Here is a 22,023-nt window from a genome sequence, read left to right as displayed (position 1 = left end):
TTGAGGATGCCCCACAGATGCTCAATAGGGTTTAGGTCTGGAGACGTGCTTGGCCAGTCCATCACCTTTACCTTCAGCTTCTTTAGCAAGGCAGTGGTCATCTTGGAGTTGTATTTGGGGTTGTTATAATGTTGGAATACTGCCCCAGTCTCTGAAGGGAGGGGGATCATGCTGCTTCAGTATGTCACAGTACATGTTGGCATTCATGGTTCCCTCAATGAACTGTCTTTGTACTCCTCACCTGGTTGCCGCCACACATGCTTGACACCATCTGAACTAAATATGTTAAAGGGTCACTCCAGGCACCCAGACCACTTCTGCCCATTGGAGTGGTCTGGGTGCCAACTCCCACTACTCCTAACCGTTAAAGTGTAATTATTGCAGTTTTTTATAAACTGCAATAATAACATTGCAGGGTTAACTCCACTTCTAGTGGCTGTCTAGTAGACAGCCACTAGAGGGAACTTCCTGACTCATAGCAAAGATTTTCCTTGCTAGAGCGTCGCTGAACGTCCTCACGCTGTGTGAGGACCTCCAGCGTCGCTCAATTCCCCATAGGAAAGCATTGAAAATCTTTTTCAATGCTTTCCTATGGGGAGCCGTAAAGCTCATGCGCATCATTGCCGCACATGCGCATTAGGTCTCCCCGGCCGGTGGGCTGGATCAGTCTCGCCCACCGGCCGACGGAGTCAGAAGGAAGAGCGGCACGGAGGAGGAAGCAGTGACGAGCGACATTGTCGCTGCCTCAGGTAAGTTACTGAAGGGGTTTTTACCCCTTCAGCAACTGAGGATTGGGGTGTGGGAGGGAGAGGGGACCTGCAGTGTCAGGAAAATGGATTGTTTTCCTGGCACTGGAGTTTCCCTTTAATCTTGGTCTCATCAGACCACAGGACATGGTTCCAGTAATCCATGTCCTTTGTCTGCTTGTCTTCAGCAAACTGTTTGCGGGCTTTCTTGTGCATCATCTTTAGAAGATTCTTCCTTCTGGGACGACAGCCATGCAGTTCAATTTGATGCAGTGTATGGTGTAAACACTGTCAGGCTGCCCCTCGCACCCCTTCAACCTCTGCAGGAATGGGGGCAGCACTCATACGTCTATTTCCCAAAGACAAAACGTGCACTCAACTTCTTTGGTCAACCATGGCGAGGCCTCTTCTGAGTGGAACCTGTCCTGTGAAACCGCTGTATGGTCTTGCCCACTGTGCTGCAGGTCAGTTTCAGGGTCATGGCAATCTTCTTATAGCCTAGGCCATCTTTATGTAGAGCAACAATTCTTTTTTTCAGATCCACAGAGAGTTGTTTGCCATGAGGTCCCATGTTGAACTTCCAGTGACCAGTATGAGAGAGTGTGAGAGCGATAACACCAGATTTAACACACCTGCTCCCCATTCACACCTGAGACCTTGTAACATTCTCAAGTCACATGACACCAGGGAGGGAAAATGGCTAATTGGGCCCAATTTTGACATTTCCACTTAGGTAGGCACTCCCTTTTGTTGCCTACGGTTTAGACATTAATGTGTGTGTGTGTGTGGAGTTATTTTGAGGGGTAGCAAATTTACACTGTTATACAGGCTGTACACTTACTTTACATTGTAGCAGAGTGTAATTTCTTCAGTGTTGTCACATGAAAAGATATAATAAAATATTTACAAAAATGAGAGGGGTGTACTCACATTTGTGAGATACTGTATGTACTGTCACTTTGTTTTACATTTAGATTTAAACTTAAAATTTTTAATGACCGTTTCTAAAATGGCTTGTTGACAACTAGGTTCTAGGTAGTGATGTATTTTTGTTTGAGAAAGTGATTTGCTATATTGTATGTAGCATCTAATTGGGTATTTGTAATAAAATTTAGTTTTTCTGTTAAACTCGACCATTACTACTCTCTTGATATTTGTCAGGAATTTAGGTTTCATGGCCATCAGTGAAAGGGTATACCCGTTACAATTTTCGTGTCTCGGCAGTTCAGCTCGCTAAGATCTTTTTATTGTTAGTATCCTGCAAAGTTCAAAACCGATAGCAAGCAGTTATTTGAAGCTTGCATGGTAGCAGAATCGGGAGCTGGGGATTTTGTAGTAAAAAGGCCTCTTCAAAGCAAACATAATTAATTTCCATTGTGAAGGACTTGGCAAGTATTGGCTTTGAGTTTCTCTCTGATTTTTGATGACTTCAATAGACCTCTTAGAAATCCTAAAGGTGTATTAGAAATGCAGTGGACATCTTTCTGGGTCTTTCGCTGCATTTCCAATTTTTAAGTTATTAATATTTGCTGCTGATTTAAATTCTGTGGGATCTATCTCAGTGCATTCTGATTTGTAAAAAAACATGTTTTGTCACTTTTAATTGAGTAATGTTACTTTTGAATCTAAATCTGTTGAACAGTGTTTTTTTTCCAAAACTAATAAACTTATGCATATAAATGGCTGTAATGGTTAATACAGCTATAGTTTTTGGCGCCATCGTTTTTGAGGAGATTGTGCAGCCATTGATCATGTTGGCTAAATATAAGATTTAATATTCCCTTTATATTCCATAAAGTTGGGAATAGTGTTCTTCAAACTTTGACAAGATGCGTATTGGCAACCTATGTCAAAAGTTGAATACATATAGATTATATTTTAGGATAGGCTTCATACAGGTGTTCTATAATGGTGATTCTCTTTAAATTCATGTAACAACCTCACAGATACAACTGCTGTAAAATACCTGCTTATTTTACACAGCTAGAATTGATTTCCAAGGACACTCAGCATGTGGGGGTTTGCTTGAGGTCCAGCTGATCTGTCAGAGCCACTTACCTGTGTTTAAACATGTAATATAACCAGCAACTTGTGAACTTGTTTTAGAACTGCTGTTAAGAAGTGAAATCCCAGTAGCGTTCTTTTTATATTTTTAAACATATGTGCTTTTTATCTTACATTTTGTCGAGCAGAGTTTTCTTTATGCTAGTTTAACCTTTTTGTTCACCCGGGAATGTTAATATTATGTTTTGCTCGTATGCCGTCTGCATTGTCTTCTGTACAAGTCATTAGGCACAAGAAAAAGGAAAAAAAATCCCTACATATGTAGTCATTTGCAATCTTAATGTTCCAGAACCCTGGGATTGTTAGTAAAACGACTGGAGAAAGGTGGCAAAGCTGAACGAGAGAATCTATTTCATGAGAACGATTGTATCGTCAGAATTAACAATGGCGACCTTCGCAACCGAAGATTTGAGCAGTAAGTACCCTTTGATTGTCTACTAACATCTAATCCGATAGCGGCCTTGTAATGACCAAGCCGACAGTGGAATAAAGCTGAATGGGATACGTCACCTGGAAATAAAAATGTTAGTCTTTCTTTCTTCAATGTAGACTAAATTACATTATTCATGATTTTTGGTAAACCTGTGTCTTAAAGAAATTTCCTTGCATGCTTTTATTTTTATTTTAGAAGTTTTATTTATTTTTAAAGAATTAGCAGGAAAAGAAAAAAGACTGCAATAAAAGTTCTCTACTCTTTTCCTGGTCTTATAAAATAACTATTTGTATTGTTGAAAAGAAAAAGAAAACTTATTTTTAATTTTTTTTTTTTTTTATGCATTACACTACATTTTTTTTTGTAAATTCATATAGAACTATATTGTATACAGAACACGACATACATTGTCATTGCCACTTACCAATTTTGTCTTTCTTCTTACTGTACATTTCCCAAACAGTCAAATAACTTCATTTTTTTTTTTAACAGCGAAATGGAAATAAAAACTGCATTTTTTTGTTAAACATGCGTACATGAGTTACTAGATCCCGGTTTTATTCTGAGCTTACGTAATGGACGCTTTCTATCTTTACGTTTACAGAATTCCTTTTCTTAATTTCTGTCTGGAAAAGATTTCTAAAGTTTGGTTATTAAGTCTGCATTTGCTGTCAATAAGAACTTTACACAGCAACTAAAAGATCAATAACTCTTTATTAGAAACTGCAAATCACATTCACACCTGTTTAATATCAAGCAGATTCAACAGATGCCAGTGCAATATTCTTTACTATGGTGGCCCCAAACGTCCTCTTTACGGCTTTATTTTTATGGAGTAAAACAGACCAAGCATTATAAGTCTGGTTGCCTTTATGTGCCCCAAATACCCATTACTAATCTCTCCACTAAAGTAGAAGTGCCCATGGTCCCATTTGTCCAATGAATCACACATGTTAATATTGGATGCATATAATTGTGTTTTAAAACTTTAACAACTTAATAATTCCATGTTCTGGACAAGCTCGACTTGATTTGTTATTAACAGTATATTTTAAAGGTTGTTTAGAGCCAGAAATCAATCTCTGCAGTTTGACCTTGCAGCATATCAAAGTACACATTAGATTCAGGCCTTGCATCTTGAAGCAGTGTCTTACGGCCCTAATAATTCCTCATGTAGCTGTATTTGATGTTTATAACTAAAGCACTCGAAACTCGATTGTAATCTCAGCATGTAAATATTGCATTTCGCTCTCAAAACAGATTATAGAGCTGAAAAACAAACCCTTAACTTTAGAAGGTTCCTCAGTTGACTGACTTCTAGTTTCATATCGCTCGTGGCATGGATTACTGGCTTTGTAGTGATCAATGACGTGCTTATATTTTTATGTAATTAGTGTTCTCCTTGTACTTTCGTGTTTTCTTTTTTCACGTTATGGTTGTGCAAGTTTAGGAGATATCTATATTAATGAGTTTTGCCACCGGGTTTGTAGACTGCTACTGCTACATAACTTGATTGCTGGGTTAAGACCAAGGATAACCATATCACACATAGGGAATTGTGGGGGAAAAAGGAATGGAACTTAACGCACTAGAAGAGGGTCACTCCAAATGTTGTGGACTACATCTTCCTTAATGCTTTTTTTATCCATAGTACTGGCAAAGCATCGGGGAGATGTATGTCCCTGCTCTAGTATAAATTAATCTTCTCCCTGAGCCTTCAAAAACGAGGTAAACTACTTTATAAAACAATTACGGTACTTAAAATGGAATACATCAGAAATAGAAAGAAAAAAAAATATGGGCATGAAGGTAGATTTAGGAAAACTATTATTCCAAATAATTGATAATGTGAATAGTGAACCTCATATGCCATTTAAATATTTTTTTCTTAAAAAAAATCTTTGATTTTAAAATAAGGGAACCCTGGAATGCCTATCTTCATGGTTATTGGGTGAAGGAAGAGTTACCCTCTTCTTTTCCTGTCTAAAGAGCTACCGTTTCCCTAGAACATAGATTACCTTGTCATTCCCTTTGTGAGCCTCAGATGTCATCAAGAAACATCTGGAGAGCTTAATGTAGACATTACTGCTCTAGTGCTTAACCACATCTTATCCAAGCATGCATTGTTTGTATATGTGTTTTTTGAAACACTCATGTGTGATTTGTCTCTTTGGACTTTGCCATGAACTTTGATTGCATTAGCTTTATGAGAATTAGAAATATGCAGAAACTGGGACCAACATTGGTAAAAGCAATAAAAAAAAAAATACAAATTATAATAATTTTCCATTTCTGCAATGACACAATATTTAACTAGCGAAGAAGTCTTATTTAAAAAATGCTCTAATTTTCTTTACCTTTTGTTATCCAGAGCACAGCAAATGTTTCGTCAGGCCATGCGATCACCCATGATTTGGTTCCACGTAGTGCCAGCATCAAATAAAGAACCATATGAACAACTTTCTCAAAGCGAGAACAACAGTTATTACTCAAATCAACACCCTCCAGACTCTCAGTACTATGACAATCGAAACTTCCACAGCTCGATCCTGGATCAGACGCCACAAAGAATTCCCCGACAGGGAAACCAGACTGATCAGATAGACTCTTACCCACATCTACCTCATAGCATAAACTCAGCAGGAAAACCACCAACCGGCCTCACACCATCGCCACGTCCCATCAGTTCCCCTCCTAACAGTGCTTACAGTACCAAAAAAGGCAAAAAGCTTCGTATCCAACTCAAAAAAGGTAGGCATATGATCGTCTGTATCTCTAATAGATGAACTAACTGGAGTTACATTTCTAGGATCAAGAGTCCAGATTAGTCCACATTTTGAAGAAATACCACTGTTTTGGATCTTGTGATCATCTCTTTGATAGGTTATTTAAGTCAGGCACATGTTTAGTCCACTAGCTCTTAAATCTTTGAATAAAGCATCAAACAGTATTTGAATTTGCTGTTTTCTGGAATTGCAGGAAATAAAACTTGTGGAGTGTCCTTTCCCTTTGTTTTCCCTTTTCATTTGTAGAAAACTGGTTGCCTACCAGGTCCACCAGGTTTTTATGAGGGTCCCAATTCAAATGGTTTTGGGAAACATGTAAATTCTAGTCTTTTGGTTTACGTTGTGGACTTGGTTGGAAATGGGCAGCTATTGTTTGCTACTTGATGAAGAGCCCCTAATTGTCACCAGGCTGGACAAGCAAATTTGTAAAGTCAGCAGGACACCCTGTGCCTTAAATAGAGACCCTAAACACCAAAACAACTTTTGCTTAGTGAAGCAGTTTTAATGTACAAAAGCATGCTCCTGCAGTCTCACTGCTCAATTTTATTTCTTTCTTTTTCTTTTCTTTTTTTTAAATAATAGGTTATTTTTTGTTCAGCTCAGTGTGTTCACTTTAGAAGTTTTATCTACTGCTCTAATAATCTAACTTTAATTACACACAGGAGGCTCCTGCAGGCTATTAACATAGCAGGATATAAACGTAACACACTGGGCAATAAATTTAGTTCGAACAATAGATCTCTCTTTACAGGAAGTGTGTATGGAAGCCGTGTGAGTCACAGCCAGATGAGGTGCGACTAGGGCTGCATAAACAAAGTGATTTTAACTCCTAAGTAGCAGAGAATTGAACATTGAAACTGTATGATCTTTACATCAAAATTACTGAAAGGGTCACACTGTAGCTCTTTGAAGTGTTCTGGGTGCAGTGCCCCTGTTAGTTTAACCCTGCAAATGTAATTATTGTAGTTATTTATAAACTGCAATAATTAAATTCCCAAGTTAACTCCACCTGTAGTGCCTGTCTACCAGACAGCCACTAGAGGCGCTTCTGGGTCGTTCGCCTAACTGATGCTGGACTTCCTTACTCTCTGTATGCGGACGTTTATAAGTTTTAAGGATCTATTTTATTTGTTAAATGATGTCACTGCTTAGTATGTCAAATAAAACTGACAAGACCTGACTCTGTCGTATAATCTGAAATACACTTTGCCGTGAAGCCACGTTTCATTAAAAAATCATTTCAATTTTTAAATGTTTACGAAATCCACTAATGTAAAATATAATCCTTGCTTTAACATTGAAAGTGTTTGTAAGTGGGAGTGAATGCAAGGTTCCACTCTGAGAAGTGCAGAGAACACAGGTTTTGAAGTAAGAGGATAAGTGGTTGCTGTCTCACTAGGTATTGTTTTTCACTTCTTGATTCATTCTGCAGAGATAGAGGGGTCTCTCCATTCACTGCTCTTTATGATCCATAACTGTGCCTATTAGGGCCGCGTTAGACATACTGTAATTGAATGTTTCCAAGTAGATTAGCAGTGTAATGGAAGCTGCTCTTGTAGATAATTGTCTCTAATTTTAATTACAGAAATAATTATCTATGTCATTGAAAGATTTACAGCAGGATACATCTTTGTACGTGATCCATAATAGATAATTTGTGCTTTTTCTTTTTTCACTTTCCTCCCCCCCTTCTACAACTTCTCTTACTGTCAAACAAAACACTTGTGTTTACGAGTTAAAACAGAGTGTGAAAATGCTTTCAGGAAGGGAATAGAGATTTAATGCAGAGTATATGTATGCATAATATTTGGCTCCTGACTGGCTGATAACAGGGCTTCAAGTTTAGATTCATTGAATAATTTATTGGTCAGTGATGAAGATCCAGGAATAAAACTTTCACTTTATCTTTGGGACTGGCCTTCAGCAATCTCAGCCAGGCAATAAAACCAAAGGGCAATTCCTGTAGATCTACTATGGATCACATTATTTAGAATATTGGTATAACCTGGGCTTTTGAAGTAGTACTGCCTCACCCCCCATCCCCCCTGCTTTTTCACCACTTTCCAGCATACCTATAAAAGACAAACATAATTTGTCTATGAAAAGGTATCACCCAATCTCTAAGAATTGTGGAAAACTTTGTCATACTAAGCAGTAAGGCCTATCATTTAAAATTACCTCTAAATTCAGCATTTTCAATGCAGCTGTGCATACTGGGTGCTTACCGGGTCCAGCATAGTCGTGCGCTTTGTCAAGCCCACTTCTAAATTGCTTCACTGGGGATGGAGCTCACAAACTCTAGGCCACAGAACTACTACACTCAGTTTAAAACCAAATCTAAAATATATAAAGTATATACGCAACCTTTCCCAAATTGCGGTATAGAAAATACATAATTTCAACCGAGACATAGGGTTGACATTTTAATTAATAACACCTAAGAAATGTGATAGATACTCCTTATTACAGTGCACAGACCTCAGGTGTTAGGGTATTTTTTTTTTTGTCTCTCTCCCCCCCCCCAACCTCTGGATGCTTTCAAATCATCACAACCATTTCACGCCTGCTAGCTGTAGCAACCTATAATGATTGATACACATAATTAAAGTATACTGAATACAATAGAGTCTATATGAATCAAAGTAAAGCGACAAATATCAAATGATCTGTCATGGTACGCTTAAAGAGTTTTATACCAGAAGCAAAGCTGAACTGTGAAGCAATGAAAGGGTAAATTATTTGTACCCGATATAGCAGAAAGCCATTTTAAACGTCCCATAATGGCTCCTAGTAAAATCCAAAACCTTTACAATATTAATAAATGTATATTATTTAATTCAACGCTTGCATCTCTTCACAGCGGGTGGGCAGTGGGATGTATGAAGTCTCACATCTATTCTGTTGGCTCCCCATGGAGAGACGGTAACAACAAAGAATTAGACAATCGTTTTCATTTATCACATCCAAATTTTAATTTCAAACTCTAAGCACCAATTTTATGCTTTGGCAATATTAGATTTAAAAAATCAAAAGTAAAAAATATTTGTTTAATATACTGTATGCTCTAAGCAAACATTAGCATTTTTATGTATTGCTCTGTTGAAGGAAAAAGCTAAGCTACGGTATATTGTTCTGAATATAGACCCAGATTCATTGTGTCAATTCGTGCTCAAGGGTTTATTAATTTAAATTAAAAGCTGCTGTGCAGACCCTTTATTACAGGCAGTGATGGCACACTTTACAAAAAAAAGCCAGTTATTGTAGATTTGCTATAGATCATCATTTTAAAATTTGGGGGTAACCCGGAGCTTGAAATAGTCCCCCCAATAAAACCCTTTTCTCCATTTTCCAGTAAGAGACAAATGTGATACCTCTATAAAAAGTATAAAACAGAGCTTAAGATTGTGGGGAAAAAAAACAGATAACTAAAGTGATAAGGCCTATCTACTTGTCATTTTGTCTGTTCCTAAAGGCATGGGAGCAAGCTCAAATAATATATACAGCTTTCAGCTTTGCATTTTTCAATACCTGAATACGTGGGGGGGGGGGGAGGGGCGGTCTTAAATGCAGAAATCCCAGATACATACTATTGATTCTTGTCAAGTATGAGAAACGCGTCTGGTACAGTCAACCCGGTTCATGAAGTCAGAAGATAAGGAAGATTAAGATTCTGCTTAAGCGCTTATATTAAAAACCCAGCATGAGTAATAGGCTGTAATAAACATTGCAAATGATACAGATAAGCATACACTAATGAGTCTTAGGAACAATTTCTGGATCTACGCAAGAAATGAATAAGTAACTGCCTAGAGAGAGAGTGGTGGCCAGCGAGAAATCTAGCTTGTGTGACTTGAGTCCAAAGCTAGAGAAATAACACCACAATATCCCCCCCCCCCCCCTTTTTTAATATTCTAGTTCATGAGCCAGAGAGTTACAGTGACTGGTTTAGGCTGTTTAGTAATAGAATGTGGGGTGTCTGAGTGTTCCAGAAACATCCTTAGCCCAATCCCGAACCTTGTGGCCTGTTATCAGATTCACCTCTACATCACCCTCCCCTGGGTCCTGCACTTAGGTGTACCAAATCCCAATAGACCATCAAAAGTAAATTCCTATCTGTATCCAGGACCAGCAATTTCAGTTGCTAAATTCTTTCACAATTTACAAGTAGGTTAAACCATTGCATTTCATAGCGTTGCCCTCTGCATCCACTGAATTCGAATACCGAACGCATCTAACACGAGCAGATGACATTCTCCATAGCAACACAAAAAACAAACCAACAATTAAAATAGGTAAATTAAAGCAGAGATAAATATACTCAATTAAATTGTGCATAAAATATGTAATCTAAAGCACAGAAAAGCCTACAATTAAAAACATATATTAAGCAAACAAAAAAGTCCACAATTAAAATATAATCACAATGTGAAGCTCAGAAAAAATATAAGGCTATAAAAGAAATCCTCAACTAAAATATATATGTAATTTAAAGTACAAGTAAAAAAAGTCTTGTTTATAATTTAAAGCAATGGCAATAACACGTGTGTGTGTCTGTCTCTCTATCTCAAAACTGAAAGCACGTAAGATGGTATACTTTAAAGACATATGGAATATAAAGCATCCGTGCAATACCCCCATGTAATATGCAAATAAGTCACAATTTAAATATGCAATATTTATAGTTTTTAAAACTTTTGTAATTGTGTATAAAAATAAAGTACAGACAATATCCACACAAAAAAAAAAAATGATACATTTGATGTTACATTTTATTCTGGTTTCTCTAATTCCCTTTATTAATTTAAAAACATCTTGAATCTATTCGTCTCTCTTCACTTATTGGATTTACTTTAAAATGATAACTTTTACATGTTATTTTTTTTATTTTATTTTTTTCTGCTGTAGACACTTACTGTGGAATTATCTTGTGTTTTAGGTCTTTGGTATTGTTTGCAATACATACTATTCAGTGCGTTATTTATGACAAATAATGAATGTTTATACTGCAGGTGCTGAAGGCTTAGGCTTTAGTATAACTTCGAGAGACGTCCCTATTGGTGGCTCAGCTCCCATCTATGTCAAGAATATCCTTCCGAGAGGAGCAGCAATTCAAGATGGCAGACTCAAAGCTGGTGACAGACTCCTAGAGGTAATTAACTCTTTATTACTGTGAAGTAATCACATTATTTAAACCCCACTGCGCGGTTCTCCTGACATGCAGGTCGTTGCTCTAGCTTAGGGCTGCAAATAACACCGCACTCTGGTTCCACTTCTCATCACCCCTCACTTAAGACGTAGCCTCTGTATGAATGGATACCAAGGTCCTAAGTCAAATGTAAAATAAATTCTAAAAAGGAACATATAAATATTGCAAACCTGAGTAAATTAGGGGAAACACATCCAGCTTTCCATAATAAACGTCTTATTAACACTTGCGCCATGTTAGTGTTGTCCTTTCTATTTTTTTTTTTTTTACATTTGCTTTAGCTTAGAGTTTAACAAAAAAAAAGCAACGAATGTCCTGGAAATCACTTACACCTCTGCTGCTAAAATAACTAAATGGAGAACTGCAAGAATATTAGGGGGCCCCCTAAGGCTTAATTCTAAGGCTTAATTCAGGATTATACTACAGAGTATTCTCTGAGAGAGTTCTGGACAGCTGGTTTAAAATGTAGAGAATACACTATTGAGAATGTGGCTTGATCCATTAGAGCATGAACCATTATTTAAATAGAATAAATAAAGAAAAATCCTTTTCCTGCTTTATTGGTTTTTATAGTGCTATATATACACACTGATACTTTGATAAGAATCTAAGATTGCAGCAATACTTTACTGCTGCCGAAAATGATCTTGTATAATTCCATAAGGTAATGGGAAAAGCAGTATCCATTACCTAATCTTCCAGTATTGCTATTGTTTTTTATGACGGTTTGTAATTAAAAATTACAGGGGGTAGGAAAAGTGAGCAAGTGTCTTTACAGTTTACTAGGTGTTAGTCCACTTCACGTTCTACTGGTGCTCTCTGTATCTTATATAGCAGCCCTCTATTTTTATCGTTGTCACCTCTACTGCTCTGCGATTGTGGTTCTTTCCCTTGTTTAAGTAAAGCAAATAAAAGAGTGAGTTCCGTCCTTTCTATCACAAATCCGAAGATATCCTGCCCGACCTCCCAGAACGTGCTGCAGCTGTGAAATATAATCAGGTTGCTATTCACAGCGGGCACGGAGGTTTCGACAGTAGTCACAAGTAAAGATCAGTTAAGGAATGTATTAAATGCCAGCAATTGGACAAATTCCATGGAGCAAAGAAAAGAGTAATCTATCACATTGCGGACCTTGCATCATTATCTTAATAAGAATTTATGCAAACCACATGAAGCGGAAAGAGGAACTGTCACTTAGTAGGCATATGTCACATTCTAATCGCGAACAAAAAGTTACCTATTCATTTTTTTCCACCCATCAATAAGCCCCATAATTCCTGGTCTATGCCCTGAGAGCATACATGCTTGAGGGAGGATTGTGTGATAATAAGCGCATGCTTGCGCTGGGCATTTTAACCCCTTAAGGACACATATGTGTGACATGTCATGATTCCCTTTTATTCCAGAAGTTTGGTCCTTAAGGGGTTAAAGAACGGTTTTGTCAAACTCCTAAAATTCTGAGAGCGTCCTCATTAAAAAAAAAAAAAAGTATTTTAAAAGCAAAGAAAATATATGGCTCAATTTTCTGTTCATTTGAAACCGTTTCTAATGTGTGGTAATCTTAATGTGCGTTCAAACTTATGTTTGCTTATTTCGACTTGCCATAGAACAATTTGTCAGCAGTATGTTCTTCAAGTGATTTTTTCATTTTTTTTTAACTAATATAAATTTGTAGAATGTATTCGATTTGTGATTGTGAATAAAAGTAAAAAGAGAAGAGTGTTGGATTTAGTAACTAGTTTGACTTTACAAGCACATTTTAATTGTAACTACATCACCCGGTAACTCCTCTAGTAACCACAATCCTTATAATAGATTATCAAAGCAAGAACATCCCTCTGCTACTGTTTGGCAAAGTTGGCCAACTTAAGGTCCATGTATTAAATATGACTTCTTCAGTGGCTCCATCTTATCTGAGAACATAATTTAGGATGCACGTACAAATCCTATCATAGCTACGACTCATTTAACGCGTAACCATAATGATCTAGAATGATGGTAAATGTCACCTTCTATGGCCATTCCCGTCTGCAAACTCTAAATGATACTATTGTATTATTGGGGTTTTTCGCTCAACCCCAAAACTCAAAACTAGAACTCAAATGATGATTGTAATGTTGTTGTTTGATCCATTGCTTTTTTTCCCCTCCCTTTAGGTTAATGACGTGGATTTAACAGGGAAAACCCAAGAAGAAGTGGTTGCTTTGTTAAGAAGCACACATATGGGAGGATCTGTACATCTATTGGTCCTTCGCCAAGAAGAATCTTTCCATCCTCGTGAGCTGGTGAGCACAAAAATTGGCAAACTCATGGTTACTGTACTGATATTTATTGTTCATTCTCTAGCTAGCTTTAAATATTAAATATGTAATAGGAGGACAAGGAGCCTGGCTTAGTGACATTGCCACCATTGCCAATATTAAGCATGTTTTGTCTGTGAACATTTTACTTTTAATTGAAGACTAAACCTACACATGGTTTTACCCCACTCCACCTTAATTGCCCACAACACTGTGCCATCATAATAGTTTATTCTCAAAGGTCTTATTCCATAAAGGACTGACCTACACATTGTAGACTGCAGTGCTGCATGGATTTACCAAAGCTAAATGATCAGGACTTTCCAAACTGTGATCAGCTCTAGATTGTAATGCCAGTAGAATTTTTTTTATAGTACTTTATTTATTCTGCAAATTGCATTTGGTGATACCTGAGATTTTTCTGCGAAGTAGAGAATAGAATGTCATCCTAGACTGATTTACTTTATAAATCTTTCATTCTGCTATGAAATTGGGCAATTTTTTAGAGGTAGGCCTGGGGATGTAAATGTTATGTGGACTGGGATTATTTGCACTGCAAAACTTGGTTTTGTTTGAACGTTCCGTTTACCTCTGCAAATTGTTATCATAACTTACTTAGGATGTAGGTGTGTGTGTGTGTGTGTGTGTGTATTTTTTTAATTTAAACATTTCACTTCAAACTTGCATTCTTAATGAAACCCGTTGGCTTTGTCACTGACATTGTAACATTTGAAGTGCTCTATCAATATTCTGGATGTAATTGAATTTTCATTGAATGTAGCTTCCAATCAAAACTAAATTTAAAAAATGTCAGCATGTATTAAAGAGAAACTCGATTCCCACTACAATGCAGCTAGAAACATGACTGTTTGATGGTTGTGAATTAGTACAGTGTAAATCTTTTTTTCTTTTTTTTTTAAGAAAATGCTACTAGCCAAAAAAAAAAATAGTCCAAATGGTGGAAAATGAACATTTAGCATTTTGCTAGTTACAGACCAATGGGATTTTAGCAGATTTGTGATTGTGATCCTGCTGCATGTGTGTGTGTAGTGTTTTGTGTGTACTTTTATTTGCTGTTTTTACGTGTTTGTTTTTTGGTTACTATTTTTATTAAGATGCTAAATGGTTTATGTGTGCTATCTTTGTGTTTATTGATTCAAACCGTATCTTCAGACTTGGCATTAAAGCACTTCTTTGACATTTGTTAATCTTAAAAAAACATTGTTTGTACAGAGTGATGCACGTATTTTTCAGCTCCAGAATATTGCAAAACTTTGTGATGAAGCGCAATATAATGAATCCTTGTTTGTTCTTTAGATTTGCAGGGAAGTTACTGTCTGTAAGTGTCTGTTTAAGGGAGATACTTACGACCGCAGGTTCCCTCCCTCTCCGTTATGGAGATTATTCCTTAAGATATCGCTAGTGTGATATACATAACCTCTTGCTTCTGTGTTATATCTACAGTAAATACAATCTCTTTGGCCAGTCCTGGTACTTGCCCTGTATCACTGAGATTGTTAAACATACCCCGTACATACATTCCCAGCAGTGGTGTATGGGATATGTTATGCAGCTTTCTGCTCTCCGAGAGTAGTACAACTCACAGCAGACACGACAGAAGCTTATTGCTGAAAACCATGACGTTATCTGTGCAAATCGTTAGGAAGGTGCCCGGCAGCTACTGTTGACTTGCAGAGGAACATTACTTTTTTTTTTTTCAATGAACAATATTACTTACTTGTCCAGGTCGCATGCACTGGGCTGCTGTAAGGCTGTCGCATAGGAAGCTCTCCAAGAGCTTCACTTGTCCTGATCTGTCTTTTTTTTTTCTTTTTTCTTTCTTTCGTTTCTTTCTAGAATTCGGAACCAAGTCACATACCACCCACAAGAGAATCGGTAAGGATGTATTGTGTAATATTTTGTTATATTTTCTGCAGCTACAGCCAGGTAAACTTTGGAGAACATTGAGTTTCAAAACCCTTTATCTTCATTTTTTATTTATTTTTTTAAACAAACTATTGATCAATATATTCTGTAATTACTCCATCTTTTGGTCATGATGCTAGACTTTCATCTTGAACATATTTATGATATATCGCCTCATTCAGTAGTCATCTTCTGCACCATGGTGGCTCAAAGTATTTCCTTACCTCCTTTTTACAATTCTAAAACAATTCTATAGAACTTGTCTTTCCTTTTATCCTTCTTATTTATCAGGGCTCAGCATCGATGAGGGACGTGGAGTGAGTATCTTGACATTTTTCATCTAGAAATAGCTGTCAAGTCACATATTGTGTAACCATCTTCTGTTAGAATAACATTTATGGAATATTCCAGTGACCCCTTGATAAGCTTTCTGGGGATCTTCAGAGATATTCCTGTTGATTAGAGTTGAGTCTTAGAACCACAAAGCCTTTGACATTACTTGGTAGCTCCGTTTTCTACAGATTTCCTTATCTATTCATATAATTTTGTAAACACAGAGCTTAAGGTATTCGTCCATTTCAACCCAATGCTGGAATAATTTCAGCATAACATAGCGGCTTTTAAAGATTCTTTATTGAAATGGAATGTCCTGCTCATTTAACAAATGTAAGGCTATATAGAACTGTGAATCCTAATAAACAGGGCATTACATGCTAAAACCAGGACCAGATAGGAATTCAATAATTCAGGTACCAGCTATATATTCTTAAGGGGTTTTGAAAAGGATACTTAAGGGGTTACTTTAATCTATAACCATTTATTATTTCATTGTAGACTGTAAGCTCGTTTGAGCAGGGTGCTCTTCAACCTATCGTTCCTGTAAGTTTTCTTGTAATTGTCTTATTTATAGTTGAATCCCCCCTCTCATAATATTGTTGAGCGCTACGGAATCTGTTGGCGCTAAATAAATGGCGAAAATAATAATTGTGCCCTATTAGTCACTATCAACCAGGTCCTCTCCTTATTTTATTTTTAAAAAAATAATGAAAAAAATCTTTAACTACCTTGAATCTACTGCGAGATATGATCCTCTTCGCTCGTTTCCAAGCCTTGTGTGACTTCACGCCCCGTCACCACGCCTGTGTTTTGTTTTTGTTTTTCCCGCTCAGAGTGTGTACTTGCACTGTGAGCCTGTGGGGGGGAAGGAAGACTGGCTTGCATTTACTATATCGAGTGATTAATGGGTCTTAAAAGCTTTCCCTTACAGGCACTATGACTGCAAGATTAGAAGCTAATTACACTTGTTGCCAGCACGTAACATTGCACAGAACTCAAATTACACAGGCCGGAACAAAGTTTTAGGCCGCCGAAGTCATGTGTGCCGGGGTGTAAATAACTCCCACCACAAAAGTGCAGAATTCTTTTTATGTGCATCATACCAACTTCTCAGACTCCGATAGCAGAGGTGGTTGTGGTGATTGGAGTGACCCTTTAAAGGAGTTACACCATTTGATATTGTTTTCTGTGCTGCATAGCTATAATCTACAATTTTTCTCAACCCCTTCAGTCACTTACCTGAGGCAGCAACGATGTCCCTCGTCGCTGTCTCCTCCTCCGCGCCGCTCCTCCTTCTGATTCCGTAGGCCGGTGGGCGAGACTGATCCCGCCCACCGGCCGAGGAGACCTAATGCGCATGCGCGCATGTGCATTAGGTCTCCCCATAGGAAAGCATTGAAAAATAATTTCAATGCTTTCCTATGGGGAAATGAGTGACGCTGGAGGTCCTCACACAGCGTGAGGACGTCCAGCGACGCTCTAGCAAGGAAAATCCTTGCTAGAAATCAGGAAGTGACCTCTAGTGGCTGTCTAACTCCACCTCTAGTAGACAGCCACTAGAGGTGGAGTTAACCCTGCAAGGTAATTATTGCAGTTTATAAAAAACTGCAATAATTACAGTTGCAGGGTTAGGAATAGTGGGAGTTGGCACCCAGACCACTCGAATGGGCAGAAGTGGTCTGGGTGCCTGGAGTGTCCCTTTAAGAGTAGAGTAGCATACACACCCTCCTGCATTTTAGTGCTTGATTAGGGATGGTTATTAAGTACGGTAATGCTTTAAACTCTTTCTGAAGATATGCAACCTCTTTTTCTTGAATTGGGGGTTGTATGCTGAACGTTGCTCTTTGTTGGGGAAGAATCCATGTTGCACATGGGAAGACCGTTAAAAACGCATATGATGAGGGAGAAGGAAAACACTAGATGGTGTCTAAGTGGGTGGTGAGCCTTTACATTTAAAGGATATAAAAGTTACTAAGAGCAATGCTAATAATCAGAGCATAATAAATATATTTGTAATTTGAGAGCATTGTCTCATTCCAGAATTTTTTATTTCATGTTTACTTGTCTACTATATTCAATAGAAATGTATTTACGTGGTCTGAAAAAAAATAAATGGCATGTTGAAATCCCAAAGCTGTATCTACCCTTTTCTGATAACTGAGTGCCCCCAGGTAACATTGACTTTTCAGTTTTTATTCGGTTGTGTTGTATATTCCACTTAATTGGTGGTTCCCCTTTGACTGGACTCTTTGTTGCAGGAGACATGCCGTAGATATAAAACTAAAGAGAGGAAGCTAAACTAAATCACTAAAGATCATTTTTTTTTATTAATAGTATAAAATAAGTACAATCTAATTTCCTCTGTAATAATACTTTCTGTCCCATTCTCGCCCAAACCTTTTGAAAAAACCCTAAAACAAACAAAATAACGGGTGGGAAATTAAAAATAAATGAAGAGATCTGGTTGAACAATGAAAGCCTTCAAAATATATGCACTAGTATTTGTTTCATGCTCGTCCCCTGCTCTGCAATTATCAAATACTCTGCTTTAAAAATATATATATTGCAAAATTGTGTTTGCATTCACGGCTTGCTCCCATTTCCTGCTATTATTTGGGAGTGGAACCAATGCTGATGATTCTTTGTGTTTGCTTGTTGGAAACCTAGTGTGGTGAGCAAGAATTGGATCAATGTTACAATAGGACACCAAGTCACCATCCCAGGGATTTGTATAACATCTGGAAGCTGTAACTATGCCCCTCGTGCTGGTTCCATTCACAATGGAAATCAATTGCTATAAACATTATTTCTTTGGGGGCGAGGATATGATTTCTGGACCCCGAACTGGGAATTAGGTTAATGTGTTGACATTTTACGAAAATAATAGCTATATTAAGTAAAGCATATAAAATCTGTCTGTATAGTGTGGTAACTTTTTTGTAATGTTTATTTTTGTCGTTTTCTCTCATACTACAAATGTTTTTAGTGATGTATTTTAGTATAATTACCATGCAGTTTATGAAGCCGTGGTGATTCAGGAATCCACAAACCGCTCGTTTTTAGTTGCGGATGTCTTGCGAACGTTAGAACAAAGAACAACGCTTCATTCAATCTGCATAATGAGCAGCTAATCTGAATAACTAGGACTTTCCAAGTTATGCTAACTCTCAAGATCTTCTAGTAGCCTTGCCAGGGTAATATGTGAGCATGGCAGGAAGAGAAAACAAGGGAAATAAGTTAAATGGCACTTCTGGCCATGTGGACACATGGGATCCGGTGCATGCTGAGAATTGGTAAATCAAAAGCTAATGGAAACTTGGCTGTATTTAAAGTAAATTTATACTACCTCTGCCAGTACTATTTATCTGAAGTTCATTTTGAGTAACTTAGTTGTAATAGTATACAGCATTGAATTATTTATTTTACATCTCTTTAAACTAGTAGGTATAGCTCCAAGGATAGCATATACTTATTTTGCTGCATGTTATTTTCGAGGGTCTATAAAAAAGCTCTTGCAAAAGCTGCACACCTGGTGTCTGCAGCTTTTTCAAGCTCTCTCCTTTATTTCAAACACAGGCTTTAAGGCTGCTGGGGAATTAATCTGTCAGAGGTTTATCACTGAGGAACCTCTGTGATAACGGAATTGCAGTAAATGTAATACAGCAGGGGGGAGAGCAGGAACTCTGTACCGAGGGGCATCTGCCACTTCCGGTACCTCTGTGACACTAACAAAAGTGAAAGAACCCCCCCCCCCTGCTGTCTGACAGTCAGGGTGCTGTGTCTGTCTCCAGTAACAAAAAGTGACAGACTCCAGACAAATAAAGCAGACAAATAAAGCACTTCAAGTGTGTGGAGTGTTCCTTTAACTTTGTGTTTCAGGTTAACAAAGGAGTTACAGTAAACCTGTAATGGAAAAATGTATTGCCTTAAATCACTTCCATATACATTGAATCACCATAAATCATATCAGATACATGGTGTGTTCAATATAAAATGTAATGACTCACTTTTATGTTCCAATGCCGCTTCGTAGGTGTTTGTGCAACATGTTGGACCGCCCTCTGCACCTCTTGACATCAATATGTACATTTGCAAGCAAAACTGCTAGCAGAATGTATAGATAGCATGTTATGCTCAATCTAACTTTAAGTTTAATATGATTATGGCAATTTTTTACAATATCTCCCAACATTTTTTTTAACACAGCAACTTTATTTTGACTGTTTTTTAAACATCAGGAAGAGTCAAATTAAAAAATAAAATAGAAATCGTATATTTGCAGTATATGAACCACAAACCATTCATTCTTCGAGGAGGTCTCGTTATCTTCTAAAATGGCCTCTAGACAAACAAGTGGTCCGGTTAAAAAATATGAACCTATTATACTCTCTCAACAATCTTGAGAAATAAAACCATGTTTGGCAAGTGATTTGTAACAGCCGCAGCCAAATTGCATTAAAACAATCAGTGCCAGATGTGACATATTGGTTCAGATAATGAGAATAATGAATTTCATCGTATATGTGCAAATCGGGTTCAATGAGAGCTCTCTGTCATATGGAGTAAATTAACATTCCTTCTTTACAAAGACTTGGCAATAGTCAAACTAATGTGGTAAAGAGCAGTATTTTTTCGTTCGGTTTCTCGAGTTGTTGTGTATTAACATGTAGTGTTGTCTGCTATGGGTATTACCATTGTTATAAAATTTACACCAGCTTCAATTAGTTGAAACTTTCAGTTTAAAGGGGGCTTTCCAAGCACCATAGTCACTACAGCTTATTCTACTGGTAGTGGTGCTATTGATTTATGGCTGGAGTCTTCAGGTTTTCTGTCAAACAATTGAAGGGAAACTATAGTGATAGGAAAGCATAGTTGTTTTCCTAGCACTATAGTGACCTACAATGCCCCCTCCCTCGCAGCTCCCCAGCACTGGATGGGTTAAAAGCCTTCTGACACTTATCTGATTTTAGAGCTGCTGTCTCTCAGCATAGGGTCAGGCTCTGCCTCCGCTGAGGTCAGTTGCCAGAGAGGGACCTAATGTGCATGCGCACAGAGTGACACGCTCACATTAGTACTACTCCCATTGAAAAGCCTTGCTCAACACTTTCATATGGGGTTTTAGATGACTCATGCATAGCATTCGGACATCCAGTGTCCGTTAAGTGACCAGCATTCGGACATCCAGTGTCAGTTAAGTGACCAGCATTCGGACATCCAGTGTCCGTTAAGTGACCAGCATTCGGACATCCAGTGTCAGTTAAGTGACCAGCATTCGGACATCCAGTGTCAGTTAAGTGACCAAAGGTCACTTAACCACCCAAAAGTCCCTCTAGTGGCTGTCTGGTAGACCGCCACTAGAGGCTGTTCAATCTTGGGTGTCTGTGATTGGATGAGAACATTGTACTCAGTGCTCACCTCAGCGTTCTCAGGCAATCAGTGCTTATCAAGGTTGGACAGAGCCACTCTGGATCAATATGGGTTACGAAGGGGCAGGCTACAAGTACTGGAGGAATAAAGAAACAACAAATGATGCGCATTTACTTTTTAGTACCCATAACATCTGCAGTGAGCTATAGTTAATATGCATGTGACTTTTTTTTTTCAATTCTTTATTTTTGTTGTGCACAGGTGTACAAATTCTCCTGCCTCTTCACAACAACGAGAGCAAGAACATGCGTTTATTACAATGAAGCAGGTTACACAAAGCATGAGTCCTCATGAATTAATACTTTGCTTCATTTTGTTACGTCGGCACATTTTTTAAATTATAGGAAAATACAAGAAGTATCCGTACACATCTGAAGTGATATAATTAGTGCCCTATTGTCATAAATATGACCGGTGTGTTCGGGCGTGTATGTGTGACAGTGTTTATGTATCGCCCAGGTGTGTAAGGTGACAAGTTTTCTGTGATATGGTACACGCTTATAAACAGGGAGTATGAGAAAGGTAGAGGGACTCAAGAGAGTGCCTGGCAGCAGGCTAATCAATATGTGAGTAGCAGGTGACGTGGCCCCGTGTGGACAGCGCAACATAGAACATTTGATTGACATACAATTGTTATACTCGGACGAAAAAGACAAGAGAGATAAGTAACCTTCAACGTTTAAATGTATATTAAGTGGTAAGCCAGTCTCAGTTGTGGAGGCTGTGGTAGGATCTGGGCAGCGTCCTTTGAGGCAATGTGTAAGGGCCTCTACCCTCTCCAGGGGTGCTGGTGCCCTGT

General features: G+C 37.9%; 1 protein-coding gene across 8 annotated transcripts in view; it reads left to right on the top strand.

Annotated features, from left to right (window-relative positions):
* The window catches only part of PARD3 (par-3 family cell polarity regulator), a 470,841-nt gene that overhangs the window by 205,937 nt on the left and 242,881 nt on the right, over nucleotides 1–22,023 (top strand). For all 8 annotated transcript variants that reach the window (XM_063452628.1, XM_063452633.1, XM_063452636.1 and 5 more), the window contains 5 exons: nucleotides 3,100–3,225; nucleotides 5,615–5,994; nucleotides 11,039–11,178; nucleotides 13,392–13,520; nucleotides 15,393–15,431. In XM_063452628.1, coding sequence (XP_063308698.1) covers nucleotides 3,100–3,225; nucleotides 5,615–5,994; nucleotides 11,039–11,178; nucleotides 13,392–13,520; nucleotides 15,393–15,431 — 814 coding nt within the window. The remainder of the gene's footprint in view (nucleotides 1–3,099; nucleotides 3,226–5,614; nucleotides 5,995–11,038; nucleotides 11,179–13,391; nucleotides 13,521–15,392; nucleotides 15,432–22,023) is intronic.

This window comes from Pelobates fuscus, chromosome 4, assembly GCF_036172605.1.
Source record: "Pelobates fuscus isolate aPelFus1 chromosome 4, aPelFus1.pri, whole genome shotgun sequence".
In the NCBI taxonomy this organism is placed as follows: domain Eukaryota; kingdom Metazoa; phylum Chordata; class Amphibia; order Anura; family Pelobatidae; genus Pelobates; species Pelobates fuscus.
The sequence above is the reverse complement of the archived record's forward strand: the minus strand, read 5'-3'. Positions and strand labels throughout refer to the sequence as shown.